Genomic DNA, 16,249 nt, shown 5'->3' with positions numbered 1-16,249 from the left:
TGAAGCATCGACTTTTCCCTGTACCTTTCCACAGATTGGGGTTCTCAACCTTTTTTTAATGCCATGGACCCCAACCATTAACCAAGGTGGTGTGCGGACCCCGGTTGGGAACCCCTGCCCGAGATGCTGCCTGACCTGCTCAGTTCCTACAGCATTTTGCATGCAATACTCTGGATTGCCATCTTTCAGAAGTTCCTATTTATTGGATGTTAAACTAAATCCAATCTGCTCCAACAAACATGCATAAAAGATTCAATGGATTCTTTTTTCACGAGTCAATCTTAATTGATAAGTATTTATCTGATTGTTGGACCCATCTGTGAGTATACTACCTGTCTTGTTTCATTTCCAGAGGTTAATTAGCTGTGAACCATAAACCACTTTCAGTCTTGAAATGAATAACAGTAAATTTTAGTCTCATTTTATTGCCTATTTATTACCCTGCGTCTTAACAGTAAATTAGTCTGCATCAATTTGAATCAGTCAGATAAAATCAGCAAGGAGTAGTCTTGTGTAGAATAAGAGAGTGCTCTCCACTTCCATGAACTTCACAGCTCTTGAGGTCTATACATCGAGAAGTAATGTGCCGTGAGGTTTTAAACAAGCTGACATGGATATTAAAAACTCAGCTAAATAAATAAACAAACAAACTCAGCTAATTATAACAGGCGGGAAGAAAGAATGGTCAAATGGAAAACAAATTTCTAATCAGCCAATCATACGGCAACGAATGAATACATAAAAGCATACAAACCACATGGTCAAATTCCACCCTGCCCTCAAATTTACCCGGTCCATTTCCGATATCTCCCTCCCCTTTGCCAATCTCACTGTCTCAGTCTCAGGAGACAGGTTATCTACTGATGGCTTGATAAACCTCCAGACTCTCACAGCTACCTGGACTACACCTCTTCCCATTGTGTTACTTGTAAAAAAACACCATCCCCTTCTCTCCATCTCCGCCTCATCTGCTGAGGCTTTACATTTTAGAACAAAGGAGATGTCCACCTTTTTCAAAGAAAGGGGCTTCCTTTCCTCCACCATCAATGCTGTCCTCAACCGCATCTCTTCTATTTCACACATCTGGTCTAACCCCATCCTCCCGCCACCCCACCAATGACAGAGTTCCTCTTGTCCTCACCTACCACCCCACCAGCCTCCGCGTCCAGCACACAATTCTCTGGCACTTCCACCATCTCAAATGGGATCCAGCAGCAAACACATCATTCCCTCCCCCACTTTCTGCTTTCCACAGGGATTGCTCCCTACGTGACTCCCTTGTCCAATCGTCCCTCCCCACTGATCTCCCTAATGGCACTTATCCTTGCAAGCTGAACAAGTGCTACACTTGCTCCTACACCTCTTCCCTCACTACCATTCAGAGCCCCAAACAGTCCTTCCAGGTGAGGCGACACTTCTCTGAGTCTTTTGGGGTCATATACTGTGTTCAGTGCTCCCGGTGTGGGCTCCTGTATATCGGTGAAACCCGACGTAGATTGGGAGACCATTTCGTTGAGCACCTACGTTCCAGCCGCTCCTCTACTGTCACGATGAGGCCACACTGAGGTTGGAAGAATACCTTGTACTCCATCTGTGTCGCCTCCAACCTGATGGCATGAACATCGATTTCTCGAACTTCCGGTAATAGCCCCCCACCGGCCTTCTCCTTCACCAGTCCCCTTCCCCTTTTCCCTTTCTCACCTCATCTCCTTGCAGCCCACTGCCTCCCTCTGGTGTTCCTGCCCCCTTTTCTTCCACGGCCTTCGATCCTCGCCCATCAGACTCCCCCTTCGCCAGCCCTGTATCTCTTTCACCAATCAACTTCCCAGTTAATTACTTCATCCCTCCCTCTCCAGGTTCCACCTATCACCTTGTGCTCCTCTCTCCCCTCACCCACCTTTTAAACCTGCTCCTCATATTTCTTTTCTCCAGTCCTGCCGGATTCTCCACCCAAAACGTCGACGGTACTTTTTCCCCCATAGATGCCGCCTGGACTACCAAGTTCCTCCAGCATTTTGTGTGAGAGACATGGTCAAGAGGTTCACTTGTTGTTCAGACCAAACATCAGAATGGAGAAAAAGTCTGATGCAAGTGACTTCAATGTAGAACCTTGAACTGAATGGGCTACAGCAGCAGAGACCACGAACGTAGTCAGCAGCCAATTTAATAAGTGGCCAATGACGGCACTAATAAAGTGCAAGAACAGGCAGCTGAAGGGTGGAAGGGATCAAGGAAGGCTGTTAATTTATTAGAAAGTATGTTCGGTACAGTATTATTTGTCTGTGACTTGTTAACACTTGTTAGTCCTTACATTTAGTTGCATTTTCAACTTAGCTCTATCTTGCATTTTATTTGACTGAATAATTCTTTAGTCGTTTTAGTGTGGCAGGAATGAAGAAGCCGTTGAGAGCTTGATTTTCTTCCTCCAAAATCTTTGCACATCCTTGTCATGTGATCAATGCAAGTCGCACAAGACTCCAGTCGCAGGAAGGGAAAACTGGACCAAATGCAACTTTTCCCATTATCAACCATCTTCAATACCGCAAGCTATAATCACCCTAAAGCTTTGAATGCACAGTAGAAAAGCTTCATCCCATCCACCACATCCCTGCCCCATGAGACAAGGTGAATGCTGATCTTGCAATAATAAATTGTGACAATGCTGAAAGTGATTCTTTTACAAAACGTGGTATTGTTCACATACCTGTATATTTACAAAGACCCCATGGTACGTCTCGTAGAGGACTTTACTGCCTTTTACTTTCAGTGGAAATTCAAAAGGGATTTCTGTCCGGCCACTGGGAAGTTTTCCTGCCTTGACTACTTCTATATTATTGCTGATAAGCTGGATAGGCTACCAAAGAAAAAAATGCAAATGTTAAAACCTGAAGGTGAGTTGAACCAAGTAAGTTGAGGGATAAAATTGAAAATATGTTTGTTCGCTCATTATTTGCCGTGTCACATGACATGGACGATAACGGTCTTTGCACGATCATGATTGTTCTTAGCAAATTTTTCTACAGAAGTGATTTGCCATCACCTTTTTCTGGGCAGTGTCTTTAGAAGACAGTGACCCCAGCCACTATCAATACTCTTCAGAGATTGTCTGCCTGGCATCAGTGGTCACATAACCAAGACTCGTAAACCCATGGGAGCAGGTGGTGAATATCACATAACCCTAGTCGGGGGTTAAGCAGGTGCTACGCCTTGTCCAAGGGTGACCTGCAGGCTAGTGGAAGGAAGGAGTGCCTTACACCTCCTTTGGTAGAGATGCATCTCCACCCCACCACCCTGTAACCCAACGGGAAAAGATGGCTATGAAGACTTCTTAACAATTCTAGAAAACAAGCATATTTTAAGTTGCAAAGAAAAAAAAGAGATGCAGAGAACAAATAATCAGTGATAGTGCAAAAACCGACTAATGCAAATAATAGTGAAGCCACTTGAATGGCAGTAGTGAAAGCTTGTTCTTGCTGGAAATTTGAAGTAAAATTTTTATGCTGGAACTGGAGACAGATTACAAGTGCTAGAATCTGGAACAAAATATAAACTGCTGGAGAAACATGAGCAACATCTGTGGAGAAAATGGAATAATCAATGGTTTGATAGGTTGCATCAAGGACAGAGTAGGGGGAGGGGCTGGGAGAGGTGAGACAGACGCTAGAAGGTAGACCAAGGAAGGGTGACAGATTGAGTTTAGAAGGGAAAGGTGGATTTGTGCGACAGAGGCAGATGGATGATAGATAGAGGCAGACAAAATATAAAAAAAGGCACATTGAGCAAGGTGGAGAGAAAGGAGGGTGAAGGTGGAGACAGTCACTGGAGGATAATAAGGCACATAGTAATGACAATAGACCAATACCTTAGAGGTCAGAACTTCTAGCTTCCAGTACAAGAGATTGTGACATTAAATTATTTCACTTTGATGAAATACAGGTACTGTATAAACTACCAAAAAGCAATTAAAAACCCTATTATTTCAAAGTTCAAGTAAATTATCAAACTGCATATGTGTCATCATGTACAACACAGACCATTTTTCTCGCAGGCATTCACAACAAATTCATAACAGAATAATAACCACAATCGAATCTATGAAAGACTGTACTAACTTGGGGATTCAACCAATGTGCAAAAGGCAATAAACTGCACAAATACAAAAAAGAAAGAAGGAATACTAATAAATAAGCAATAAATATAGAAAATATGATTGATACTAGTCCTCATGCATCAATGTTCATCAGGAACAAAGTCTGAGTACTCTAACTCTATCCAGACCCACATTATGCATAACTTGTAACATTAAGGACAATTGAGGCATATTAATGAATGTAAAGTACACAACAGCAGAATATTGAAGTTTTAATGAGTAGCAGAGTATTCAGAAATACTGATAGTTCAGTATCTAGCTCACCAGGTAACATCTGCCAAGCTCCTGATTTCTATCTTCCTCTTCTATTCATCGGGGCTCGGTGCTCCCTTACATTTACTTGTTTCAATGGAATATTTATTTTTTTAAAATCTAAAATGGTGCGCAGAAAATCTACTAGTCCAGCATCTCTGATGTCACAAGCCTGCTAGATTGATCAATTTTACTGGACATTTCCTTTCTGAGAAAAAGTATCACACCCAAAACATTGACCTGGTACAAATCAGAATTTTTATAGTCCCAACATCTTATCTTTTTATCTCACAGTATGCCGTAACTCACTGAACACTGTTACCAGCAATTGTTATCCTGTACCAAATATTTCCACCCACTTCTTGGGTTTCAGGTAGTCTGGATCTATCGGGAGGCTCTTCCTATACCTGCTGAAGGACTGAAGTTAGGGAACAAAGGCTTATCATGCAAATATTTCAGAAATTCTAGACTCAAAATACACTGGCTCTTCAACCACTTGTCCAATCATGCAAAGTATATTGGATTCTGGTTTACTGGGACAACCCTTAAAGAACTAAAAGTAAAAGTAATCGAGCAAATAGCTGGGACTTCCTTTGTTGATTTGGGATACCGTGCTGCTTAATTGGGACAAGAGATTGCTGCCAAGCAGCCTCTGACAAGCGTCTGTCATGAGCACTTGCGTGACCATTAGGCAATACACTGTGCTTACAGCAAACAGCTTTTAAATAGTGTCAGGTGCATATACTTGCGTTATGTTATTCATTTGGGCTGACCGATGCTGAATTAAAGAACAGCGATTATGACACTATTTCATGTAGGAAGGTAATGAAGGTAGTCCATTATTTGCACTAGGCGTCTGCGCTGATTTTTGTCATTTACCGTCAAGAGAACACTGTAGTGTACACTGTATGAATTCCTCCATCGATAATTAGGAATTAATTCTTGGTTAAATAGTACTGCAGGAATACTGGTAGGTAGTGCTCTCATTTATTCTGTATTTCACTTAAATACATAATTTGTTACTCAGTTAAATGATAGTCTGCCTCTTTAAAATAATTTTAATGAAGCTTCGGATAATTGGGACAGCGACAATTGGAGCAAGATGTACTGGTGTTGATACGTCCCAATTAACCAGAATACACTATATTGGCTTTTCACCTCAACTCTGCAGACTACTTTCAAGCATCAAAGCCCCACATCAAGTTACGTTCCTTATTTCAGAGAGACAATAAAATCAATCAGTTGAGAAGGCAAGTTCAGATAGGCAGGGTAAATGCAAGGCTTTTTCCAGAGGTTGGGTGGGACTACAACCAGAGGTCATGGCTCAAGGCTGAAAAGTGAGAAGTTCAATGGGAACATGAGGGGAAACTTCTTCAGAGGGTTGTGAGAGTGTGGAATGAGCTACCAGCACAAGTGGTCCATGCGAGCTCGATTTCAATGTTTAAGAGAAGTTTGGTAGGTAGTACACAGATAGTAGGGATATGCAGGGCTCTGGTCCCAGTGCAGGTCATTGGGAGTAGGCAGTTTAAATGGTTATCAGCATAGACTAAATGGGCCAAAGGGCCTGTTTCACTGCTGTACTTCTCTCTGACTCATTGTAGCTCAAGGATGAGGCAAAGAGCTGGAATTTGAGCACTTCAGAATTAAATGTACAGGTTGAGAATTTAAGAATAAGCATTGCAACTTTACAAAGTTCTGATTATGCAGCTCATGGAGTATCATGTCAAAGTCAAAGTCCTGCACAGTTCTAGATGGCACAGTATAGAAAAGATGTGACGGTGCTGGAGAGAATGCAGATTCACCAGGATGTAGTTATGGAGAGAGAATGGATAAGCTGAGTTTGTTTTCTCTGGAGCACGGGCAGCCAAGGGGTGATCCGATAGGAGTATATAAAATTATAAGCAGCAGGGACAGCATTGGAGTCAAAATCATTTTGCCCCACGATAGGAGTATCAAAAACAAGAGAGGAGAGGAGGGGGTTTGAAAGGGAATTTTGAGAGGAAAGTTTATTTTTAATTAACACAAAAAGGTTGATATTTGGAATGCACAGTCTGAGGAAATAGTGAAATCAGATAGAACCACTATGTTTAAGAAGCATTTAGACAGACACGTAAATAGGCATGCTGTAGAAGGGCAAATGGGATTAGCATAGGACAAAAAGGTTAGTATAGTCTAAGGGGCCTGTTTCTGTCCTGTGCAACTTATGACTCTAGTTACTATAATCTTCATTAATCAAAGGAGTTGGGATGTTAAAGTTGTATAAAACGTGTTGAGGCCTAATTTGGAGTACTGTGTGCAGTTCAGGTCACTGACCTACAGGAAAGATGCCAATAAGGTTGAAGCAGTGCGGAGAAAATTTACAAAGACGCGACCAGGACTTGAGGGCCTGAGTTGTAGGGAAAGGTTGAATAGGTTCGGACTTCATTCCTGGGAGTGTAGAAGAGTGAGGGGAGATTTGACAGAGGGATACAAAATTATGAGGGATATAGACAGGGTAAATGAAAGGAGACTTTTTCCACTGAGGTTGGGTAAGACTAGAACTAGAGATCGTGGGTTTAAGGGGAACATGAGAGGAACTTCTTTACTCAGATGGTGGAGAGTGTGTGGAATGAGTTGACAGCACAATCAGTGGATAAGTACGTGGATGGGAGGGGATGGAAGGCTGTGGTCTGGGTGCAGGTCAATAGGACTAGGCAGCATAATAGTATATAGCATAGAGTAGATTGGGCCAAAGGGTCTGTTTCTGTGCTATGACGTCTGTTACATTCAGGGAACCAATAGACCTGTGACAAAGTAACCCACTGACCAATGTTCCATCTTCCCTTACAAAATCATGAGGCTAGTCACATAACTTTTTCAATATCTGGCATCTGTATTTTTAGAGTGGCAGGGAAGAGATACATCTCTAACAAAGGAGGTAGAAGGAGCTCCTTCCCTCCACTAGCCTGCAGGTCACCTTTGACAAGGTGTAGCATGAGCTTAGACCCCATTCAGGGCCACGTGAAGCCATGGCAGCAGGTGTTGATGGTTGTATGAGCAGCTGGTGCATTTCCTAAGTCCTGGTTAAATGATCACTGACACCATTTAAACAATCTCTGAAGAGTATTGATAATAGCCGGGGTCAGCTGTCTTGTAAAGGCAGTGCCCAGAAGGCGGCAATGGCAAACTACATCAGTAGAAATATTTGTGAACGATCATGGTCATGGAAAGACCATGATCACCCATGTCACATGACACAGCACGTAACAAAGGAATAGTGTCCATATTATACAGTCGAGCCACCACTTATTTGGAGTATTACCAAACACAAAAGGCCAATCACACCATCTTCTGAAGAAAGGAGATTTACGCAGGTTGACGCTATGACAGTAACTCAGATTTTAATGCTAGAAAGTAACGAAACAAGTCCTTTTACAACATTCAGACAGATCCACAAGGTGATCTCATTTCATAAAAGTGGAAAATAATAGAGCAGCTCACTTACTTTGACAGAATTGTAGAAGGCTTCAAACACACCAACACTCTTTGCACTGAGCTGGAGGCTCACAGTTCCATCCATGGTCAGGGTGATACCCTGGTGCTGGATGGGTTCCTTACTGGATAAAATAATCACCCCAGACAGCGTTTCCTGCAACAACAAGATTACAGGATCAAGAGCACAGGTAATATACAATTCAATGCACAACAGTTTAAATATTCATCAACTTGTGAAAATGTTTTACTTTATTACAATGGAAAATGCTTTTTTTTTGAGTCATTTCATTGTAAAAGTTTTGGGAACCTTCAAGAGTTCAAAAACAAACATTAACTATCATATTTATAACAGCTTCCTCCCACAGGCAGTCAGACTGCTAAATAGCTGCTCTACCTGACTCTGCTTTGGACACTTTTAACTTGCACAGGCCACTTATAACTTGATTTTAACTGACATGTGGCTGTTGTGTTTTACTATTTATTGTTGTTTATTATTTAGTGTTGCATTTGTTATGTTATAATTGCACTGCTCCTGAGAAACGCTGTCTCATTCTGCCCTGCAGAGCTGATGTACGGTTAGAATGACAATAAAGCTTTTTGAATCTTTGAATTAAGGTGTTACTTACTTAGAGATACAGTATGGAACAAGCTCTCCTGACCAAACGAACCACGCCAGCCAGCAATCCACATCTTTGGACTGTGGTAGGAAACTGGTGCACCCAGAGGAAACCCGCAAATTCACAGGGCTCCTCACAGATTGCTCTGGAATTGAACCCCAAAGTTCAGAATATCTCAAGCTGTTAACAAGTCGCATTGACTGCTAAGCTACCGTGATGCCCCGAGTTCTTCAAAGAATAAGGAGGGGGTGAGTGATTACCACAGTTAGGAAGGCTTGCGGAGTTAAAGTAGGATTCAGGTCAGCCATGATCTAATTGAATGAGAGAGTAGAGTCAGGGGAAGCTGAGCAGTCATCTTTTTGGCTTATGTTCAAGTTGCATCTCCTAATACCTGGACTGCTTCTGATTGACAGCTACAAACTATCACGAGAATCAGAATCGAGTTTATTATCACTGACATATGTCGTGAAATTTGCTTGTTTTGTGGCAGCAGTACAGTGCAATACATAAAATATACTATAAATTACAATAAGAAATAAATTAAGAAATAGGTAGTGCAAAAGGACAGCAAAAAATAGTGAGATAGTGTTCATGGACCATTGAGAAATCTGACAGTCAGGGGAAGAAACTGTTCCTAAAACATTGAATGTGGGTCTTCAAGTTCCTGTACCTCCTCTCTCACAATAATAATGAGAAAAGGGCACGTCCTGGGTGGTGCATATCCTTAATGATGGATGTTGCCTTTTTGATGCATTGTCTTTTGAAAATGCCCTCGATGATGAGAGGCTAATACCCATAATGGAGCTGGTTAAGTCTACAAACCTTTACAGCTTTTTCCAAACCTGTTCATTGGAGCCTCCAAACCAGACAGTGATACAACCAGTTAGCTCTCCATGGTACCGTAGTACATTTGTAAAAAATTGATGAAGCCCTCCAAGAATTTGGCAACCTTAATGGTTGAAAACCTGCATCACTGTCTCCTATTGATAGCTTTTGTCACCCACAAGATTCTATACATTCATCTGTTGTTATCCTTTCTCTTTTCTCATTGGTGTGTTCTCGTTCAAAGCTTCAACAATTCCCTCAAGGTACAAATGTGCATTTCTGTGAACTCAGGTGTTTTGCCTCATCCATCTCAAATGATATTTTTTCTGCCTCTGATTAACTACGCCAGAAGGCCACATGATCACATCGTGTTGCTGTCTGTTGCAAACACATCCTGCAGGTAGGGACTCCCTGTGGGGAGATCCAAAGGAGGCTGACACCGTGTTCATCAACAAAGTTTGGTGCACGAACTCTTTTGTAGTCAGCAGTCACTGTTCTGTGGCAATTGAACATTTGACAATTAAATGCCGGCCACATTACCTGCCAACACTCCCTCCCCATGAGCGTTAACAGCAAGGATGCATCTGGACAGCCTCTTTATAATTCAATTATCGAGTTATAAGTGTAATGCCCTGGTTAGGATTTCTACTGTTCTACTGTAGATATGTCATTTTGGCAGCTTCTGCAAAAGAAGTGTGTCCTGCTGGTAGAATGTTCGGTTTCAGCTAAAGATAAGGGGCTATGATGTTCAACTTAGGAATGTTGTGTCAGCCAATTGATGGTGGAATTAGAAGGTTTTAGGGAGAGCTGGGAGAGAGATATCTGTGATGAACACTGGTGAAGTTTGTGGTCTTTTTAGCAGGAGCTGTGGAGAGGACAGGAGGGAAGATGGCTGAGAATGCCATGGGAAGGAGAGCTCCTGATGCACAAAGTGCTTCGTGCAGATGATTGGCTCCAAGGAGGAAGGGTCAACACTCCTGAGAGAGCCTGTTGGTTCAATATGGGTTTCAAGCAGCTTAGAATGTGGTGTGTTCTTTCAAGCAGACCATGGGTCCAACGCAAGCAAAAAGGACAACTTCAAGATGAACTCTAACTTTATGTGCACATTCGGACTGGGTTAACTGAAATGGGCCTTTTTTTATATTTTTTTCCTTCTCTTTTTCCTACTAACTGTTCCACAAAGCTGAAATTTGTAAATATACTTTATAATTTTATGTGATGTACGATCTGTTATTTCTTGCTGACCAACAATTTTGTATGGGCAGTATTTACACAGCATTCGCTCCAATCGACGTTCTTTTATCCAGAACATCACAATGTTCCTGTTTGGCTGAACCCCAAATCATACCAACCCTAGACGAATATTGTTCTTGAAAGGTGGCCTTCTCACCACTGAGTCCCGTGGCTGTTAGCAGAGCCAGCTAACGAGCCAAGTTTGCACAGGAGCCTGGTGAGGGGGCTACAAGTCCATTACGTTTTATAGGTTGCCTTTTATATTTAGATGTTTTTGTGTTCTTCGTGCTTAGTGCTGTTTTATATGCTGCATTGGAGTCAGACTAACAACTATTTTGTTCACTCATCTACTGAAGAATGACAAATAACAACTTTGAATCTAATTTATATATCTGAATACATGCAACTAGTGTTGGTATGAGCGTTCAAAGTAAATTTATTATCAAAGTACATATACGAGGGGTGATTGATAAACTCATGGCCAAAGGTAGAAGGAGTCAATTTTAGAAAACCTAGCACATTTATTTTTCAATATACTCCTCTCCTACATTTACAGACTTAGTCCAGTGGTCGTGGAGCATGCGGATCTTAGACCTCCAGAAAGAGCCAACAGATGGGTGATTGATAAGTTCGTGGCCTAAGGTAGAAGGAGATGAGTTATACAGCTCTCGTTACATGCGCATGCAGGTCAACTCTTTATGCAGAAAGTTTGAAGTTAATAACTCATCTCCTTCCACCTTAGGCCACGAACCTATCAATCACCCCTGACGAGTTATTAACTTCAAACTTTCTGCATAATCACGCAAAGAGTTGAACTACATGTGCATGTAACAAGAGCTGCATAACTCATCTGCTTCTACCTCAGGCCATGAACTTATCAATCACCCACCTGTTGGCTCTTTCTGGAGGTCTAAGATCCGAATGCTCCACGACCGCTAGACTAAGTCGTAAATGTAGAAGGTGACTATGCTGAAAAATAAATGTGCTAGGTTTTCTAAAATTGATTCCTTCTACCTTAGGCCCCAATCTTATCAATCACCCCTCCTATGTCACAATATACAAAACACAAGATTCATTTTGCTGGCATACTCAGTAAGTCCAAGAAACATAATCCAATCATTAAAAGTCTGCACCTAACAGAACAGACAAGCAACCGACGTGCAAAAGACAACTGTGTAAATACAAAAGATAAAGATGATAATAATAATAATAAATAAAGCAATACATATTGAGAACATGAGATCCTTGAAAGCGGGTCCATAGGTTGCAGAAACAGTTCAGTGATGGAGCGAGTGGAGTTGAGTGAAGTTATCCTCTTTGGTTCAAGAGCCTGATGGTTGAGGGGTGATGATGTGTGGGTAATGTGAGGGGTGAAGTTAAGTGGCTTCAGTCAGCACAAATATCAGTTAGTGGATACATCCCTTCATTGTGCCTGTGGAATTATCACACTGCTGACCTTCTAATCAAATAATTTCTATTGACATGGGTGGGTCCTGATAATTCAACTGATTATGTTGATAATATCAATGGAAGACGTGAAATTCCGGTAGAAATAGTTGAAGGTAGTGCTCATTTATTATCAATACAGGTGTCCCCCGCTTTTCGAATGTTCGCTTTACGAAACCTCACTGTTACGAAAGACCTACATTAGTACCCTGTTTACGCTTTCAGAAGGTGTTTTCACTGTTACGAAAAAAATTCAACGCGCGATAAAAAATTCAGCGCCCGAAAAAAATCAGCCGCTCTCCCCAGATTCAGAACGGCATTCTCACTGGCATTGCTTAAACACGAGCCTGTGAGCAGTCGTTTGCAAGATGAGTTCTATGGTGTCGGAAAAGCCTGAAAGAGCTCGTAAGGGTGTTAAATTAACGTAAAACTAGACATAATTAAGCATTTTGATCGTGGTGAACGAAGTAAGGACAATGTGAGTTTGGCTTGTGGAAGCTGACGAAGATGATGTTGAAGAGGTTTTGGCATCCCATGACCAAGAACTGATAGATGAAGAGCTGATGCAATTGGAAGAGGAAAGGATAACAATCGAAACCAAATGGGTAATGATAAAGTACAACTTTAATTTTGAAAGGGTACGTAGGTTTAGGGGATATTTGCAAGATTCTTTGAGTCCTTACAAAGAACTGTGTGATAGAAAAATGCGCGAGGCTCAGCAGTCAAGCAAGCCTTCCGCATCAGCCACAGCAGATGACGAACCTCGACCTTCGACATCGAGGTGGGCAGTCATAGGAGAAGATGAGCTGCCTGCCCTGATCGACAATGAGATAACACCCCCGTGTCCCACCACCCCAACACCCGGGCCCCGGACAGATACTGTACAGATTCGCTGAGAATGCAGCAGTAGCCGGGAGGCACACAGCACATCTTTAAGAAAAAAAGCCAGAGGGACTTCCGGTAGAGCTCATGGAGTGAAGTCGTGTTCTTGACTCGCTCCATTACCTCTGAGTTTTATCCTATGATCAGCTACATTTAAGCTAACTTTTAAGGCAACGATTTTTACAATACCTTGCAGCGGATTGTTATTATATATTTGGATGTGTTTAAGGTCCGCTATGTCTAAGAACGGGAAAGACGGCAAACCTCCGGTTAGACCGAAAGTTACCGACCCCCCTCTGATTGAACCAGCGGTAACTATGCAAGCTATATCGGATCTGATTCATGCGGAAATTACAACTAAACTGCAGAAAATTATCGATGAAATTGATAAAATGAAAATATCTATCACAGAACATCAGACTGCTATATCTAATCTCCAAAAATCCACGCAACAAAATGAACTCAAGATGGGGAAAATTGAAGAAACAATTACTGTAATGAAGAAAAAACTTGACTTTCTGACCTTTAAAAATTCTGACTTAGAATGCAGAATGCGACAACAGAACATTCGAATTATTGGTATTCCTGAAGCTGCTGAATCTGGTGACCCTATAAAGTTTTTCTCTCAACTTTTAAAAGATTCATTTCCCACCTTATTTCCTGATCAACCACCACTATTGGATCGGGCTCACAGAGTCCCATTATATTCGCCTAAGTCAGATAAACCGCAGCATGTTATTTTACGATTTCATTATTTTCAAGACAAGGAGAAGTTGCTTCGCTTTGCTCGTCCTAAAGGTTACATTGATTTCTCGGATCTTCGCTTTCATTTGGTGGAAGATTTTAGTAAACAGGTTCATGATCAACGTGTCCGTTACAGATCTGTGATGTCGGAATTCTACAATATGGATTTAAAACCAGTGTTGCTTTATCCCGCACGTTTGAGGATTCGATTGTCTGATGGGTCTTCCCATTTTTTCGACTCTCCATCGGAAGCCCAGAGTTACCTGGATCAACTCTTGCCGTCAACATCTTAATCGCACTATTAAATCATCTCTGTTTGATCGGAGGCAGTTAATCTGTTGGGTTTAATTTTATTTTGCTTTATACGAGGGCAGAAAAGTTTTTTTTCGGTTTAATTAATATGGTTGCCAAACTTTTTTTTTAAACTGCGTCATTCCTTTCTTCTTCCCTGGGAATTCTGGGTGGCTATTCCCTCAGCGTCATTTTACGTGTATCCCTGGAGGCCTTAAACTTTGTAGTTTTCAAACGTACCTTTTGTAGTTTTCGTGGCTAGTCTATGCTAATATTTCATTTTCTTGTTTAAGTATACGGTCTGTTGTAGGTTAACGGTTTTCTTTATATGTACCTGTTCTTTCTTTGTATTATATCGTTTTCATTTTAATCAGTGTACTTTTTTTTATTCCTTTACTGTTTTATAACTTCAGCTGATCTTTTCATATATACACTTTTTTTTAGTGAGCGTCTATCGGAAGTCATGGGGGTAGTTCTAGTACTCGCTTCTTTCTGGCTGGTCTATCTTAGGTTTAGCTTTGGGGGTACGGGGTCAAGGGGTGGGGGGGCTTCACTTTTTAGTTTCTCTGTCTTCTTGGGCTACTTATATTACCGAAGTATTGGTCGCGTTCTCTTACCCGTTATCTCTTGTTTATTCTGTTCCCTTTCCGGGTTCGTGGGTCAAACCTATTGTCAATCCTCCTTTATTTGAGGGTTGACTTTAGGGATAATGGAATCTACTATTAATTTTGTCTCTTGGAATACTAATGGTCTTAATCATCCAATAAAAAGGAAAAAAGTCTTTAAAATATTCCGGAGACTTAAAGCACATATTCTATTTTTACAAGAGACCCATGTGCGGAGGGGGGACAGACTACGTTTTTTTAAGTTCTGGAAGGATCAACACTTCCATTCGAATTCCAATGCTAAAATTCGAGGAGTTTCTGTTTTTATAGATCCCTCAATCACTTTTGTACAACATGATATTATTTCTGATCCAGATGGTAGATTTCTATTGCTTAGTGGTTTACTCTTTAATAAAAAGTTAGTTTTGGTTAAAATCTATGCTCCCAACTTGGAATTGTCCAGAATTTTACAAATCATTATTTAATTTGTTCCCAAATTTTAATGAGTTTTCACTAATCTGGGGCGGGGACCTTAACATTTGTTTATCCCCATTATTGGACCGTTAGGCTCCTTTATGGACTCTACCCAATAAATCTGCAACCTTGATTAATTCATTTCTCTCAGATTCTGGATCGACAGACATTTGCCGTTTTTTGCATCCTCGGGAAAAAGACTTTTCTTTTTTTTCACATGTTCATCATTCCTATTCAAGAATTGATTATTTTTTTATTGACTCTCGTCTTATTTCTTCAGTGGTTAAATGTGAATATGACTCTATAACCATTTCGGATCATGCTCCACTTAAGCTTTCTATTAAAATATCGGCCAATACACAAAATAATAGACAATGGCGTTTTAATTTGCTGTTGCTTCAGGACTCGGATTTTGTTAACTTTATGAATGAACAGATTGATCTCTTTTTTACAATCAACTGTACAGAGGATATATCCATGAACACCCTTTGGGATACTTTTAAAGCTTATATTCGTGGTCAGATCATCTCATATTCTGCTGCTTTGAGGAAGAGGTTGGAGGAGGAGGAGCTGGTTATTGTGGACAAGATTAAGGAAATTGATAAGAAATATGCTACAGCTCCTCTGAGAAGTTGTATAAACAAAGAACTGAACTTCAAATGGAACACAGTTTATTACTTTCGTCCTCTATTGCAAATCAATTAATGAAAACAAGAAGTGAATCTTATATACATAGTAACAAAGTTGGTAAACTGTTGGCTAATTAGTTGAAGACAAACTATACTAAATTTCAAATTAATCAGATTTATAATCAAAAAGATCAACTGACACTTGATCAACCTGAGATTAATCAATCCTTTTTTGACTTTTATTCCTCCTTATATCAATCAGAGTCTCCACGAGACTCTTAAACATATGTATGACTTTTTAGATAACCAAGATTTCCCTAAGATTTCACATGATACATCTTCTATGTTAGACTCTTCCTTTATCACTGATGAAATTAAGAATGTTATTTTTTCTACGAACCCAGGGAAAGCTCCTGGTCCTGATGGGTTTACCGCGGAATTTTATAAATTTTTTGCATCCTCATTAATCCCTTGGTTATTCAGGGTTCTGGAGGCCTCATTAAAACTTGGTAAACTTCCCGAATCCTTTCATACAGCATTGATCTCTTTAATATTAAAGAAGGATAAAGATCCTGCTCAATGTGCATCTTATAGACCAATATCCGTATTAAATGTTGACTCTAAAAT

General features: G+C 40.8%; 1 protein-coding gene across 2 annotated transcripts in view; it reads right to left on the bottom strand.

The window, feature by feature from the left end:
* Positions 1-16,249, bottom strand: part of vps26c (VPS26 endosomal protein sorting factor C) — a 49,164-nt gene that overhangs the window by 25,300 nt on the left and 7,615 nt on the right. For both annotated transcript variants that reach the window (XM_063049795.1, XM_063049796.1), the window contains 2 exons: positions 7,887-8,030; positions 2,705-2,854 (listed from right to left, as the gene is read on the bottom strand). In XM_063049795.1, the coding sequence (XP_062905865.1) occupies positions 2,705-2,854; positions 7,887-8,030 (294 nt within the window). The remainder of the gene's footprint in view (positions 1-2,704; positions 2,855-7,886; positions 8,031-16,249) is intronic.

The sequence above is a fragment of the Mobula hypostoma genome, chromosome 6, assembly GCF_963921235.1.
Source record: "Mobula hypostoma chromosome 6, sMobHyp1.1, whole genome shotgun sequence".
NCBI lineage: Eukaryota > Metazoa > Chordata > Chondrichthyes > Myliobatiformes > Myliobatidae > Mobula > Mobula hypostoma.
The sequence above is the reverse complement of the archived record's forward strand: the minus strand, read 5'-3'. Positions and strand labels throughout refer to the sequence as shown.